The sequence below is a fragment of the Hyaena hyaena genome, unplaced genomic scaffold (genome assembly GCF_003009895.1).
Source record: "Hyaena hyaena isolate Hyena2069 unplaced genomic scaffold, ASM300989v1 scaffold_10, whole genome shotgun sequence".
In the NCBI taxonomy this organism is placed as follows: domain Eukaryota; kingdom Metazoa; phylum Chordata; class Mammalia; order Carnivora; family Hyaenidae; genus Hyaena; species Hyaena hyaena.
Genome location: NW_024080642.1, coordinates 8123303 through 8125162, shown reverse-complemented (window position 1 = coordinate 8125162; position 1860 = coordinate 8123303). Strand labels below are relative to the sequence as shown.

The window sequence follows — 1860 nt, the reverse complement described above, 5'->3', positions numbered from 1 at the left end:
CGAAGGACAGGATGGGCTGCCCAAGGTTCAGGTCTTCCCGTAGGAGAAAGTCAAGCATTGCTTTAAAGCCCAACGGATGAAAACCAACCCAGAGCAGAAGAGAAGAACTTGTCTGCAAGCTTTGCCTGACCAGTAGGGGCTGTGTCCAGGGGGAATATGAGGTATCACTAAAGCAGTGGTAGCTGTGGCCAGCAGAGCTGAGAACGAGCAACCACCCAGTGCGCCTGCCACGGAGGGCTGCAAGTCCTCTTCTCCAGGTGGCTTATAGGCAGCAGGCCCCTTAGAGAGGGCCAGAGCTCAGGACCATGAGTGCACGTGTCCCAGAGAAGATCAGAGACCCCTCTGCCCCAGGCCGTAACTGGACATATTTTGAAGGGCTGGGATGGTAGCACTGTGATCCTATGGTCAGGATCCTGCAAAATTCTAGTATTCATGTTTGCATGACCTTATTTATTGCCAAGGCTGGTGAGGGCTGGGGAACTCTGGGTTACATGTAGGTGTCTTGTCTTCATCACAGATGCATGAGCATATTCTGAGCTGGAGCTATGTCCCAGTCACTCTTTCTTGTGTGTCCCGTACAATAATGCTTTCCACATGGTAAAGGAAATTCCCAGTCTCCACTTCGATGCCCCAACTTACCTCATGTCAACTTCTGGAAGGCTTTCCCTAGGAGGAGTCTTCCCAGAGCCCCATGCATGTCCTTGTTCCTCAGGCTGTAGATGAAAGGGTTCATCATGGGGGTCACCACAGCATACATCACTGTGGCTACTGAGTCCTTCATGGAATAGGTGTGGAGGGGCTGCAGATATACCATACTAAGTGTCCCATAGAAGAGGGAGACCACAGCCAAATGAGAGGCACAGGTGGAGAAGGCTTTGTACTTCCCAGTGGCTGAGGGTATTTGCAGAATAGTTCTGACAATCCCCACATAGGACATGATCATGAACCCTAAGGGGGTGAGGAAGATAAAGCAGCCTGTAGCAATCAACACTGTGTGATTGACCTGGGTGTTAGAACAGGCAAGCCTCAGCAGGACATACATCTCACAGAAGATGTAATGGATCTTCCGGGACCCACAGAAGGTCACCCTGGTCATGAGGAGGGTGTGGGTGAGGCCATAGAGGACAGAAAGTGCCCAACACAAGGTGAGGAGCAAAATACAGAGTCCAGGGCTCATGGCCGTGGTGTAATGGAGGGGGCGGCAAATGGCCACATAGCGGTCATATGCCATTGTGGCCAGGATGAGGTTGTCTAGAGCCACCAACGAGACCAGGAAGTAGAGCTGTGTCAGACACCCCGCATAGGAGATGGCTTTGTTCTGGGACTGAAGGCTCACCAGCATCTTGGGGATTGTGTTGGTGACAAAGAAGAGGTCGGTGAAGGAGAGGTTGGCCAGGAAGAAGTACATGGGCGTGTGCAAGCGGGGATCAAAGCTGATGGCCAGGATGATGAGCACATTTCCCACCACCGTGACCAGGTACATGGACAGGAACATCCAGAACAGGACCCGCTGCTGCTCAGGACTCTCCGAGATCCCCACGAGCAGGAACTCGGAGGCTCCACTATTGTTGACTCCATCCATTTCCCCAACTGTCTGCAACATAGGCACCGATGAATGTTCATTTACTAAGTGACCTCAATTGACCAAAGACATTCATATAAGCAAAAGTTACTGTTTTCTTAGAATTAAAATGTCTTAAATTAAATTTTATAATTAAAAAATTTATTATCAAAGTATAACTCATATGCAATGTTATATTAGTTTCAGGTGTACAACAGGATTTGGCAATTCTATACATTATACAACAGTCACCTCAGTAAATGTAATCACCATCTGTCCCTATATGATGTTATTACAAC

The 1860-nt window shown here is 49.0% G+C and overlaps 1 protein-coding gene across 1 annotated transcript; it reads right to left on the bottom strand.

Annotated features, from left to right (window-relative positions):
• Positions 1-640: 640 nt before the first annotated feature.
• On the bottom strand, positions 641-1621 carry LOC120246409 (olfactory receptor 1D2). Its single transcript, XM_039253909.1, has one exon. The coding sequence runs from the start codon at positions 1601-1603 to the stop codon at positions 641-643; it is 963 nt and encodes a 320-aa protein (XP_039109840.1). The 5' UTR covers positions 1604-1621.
• Between the last annotated feature and the right edge of the window lie 239 nt (positions 1622-1860).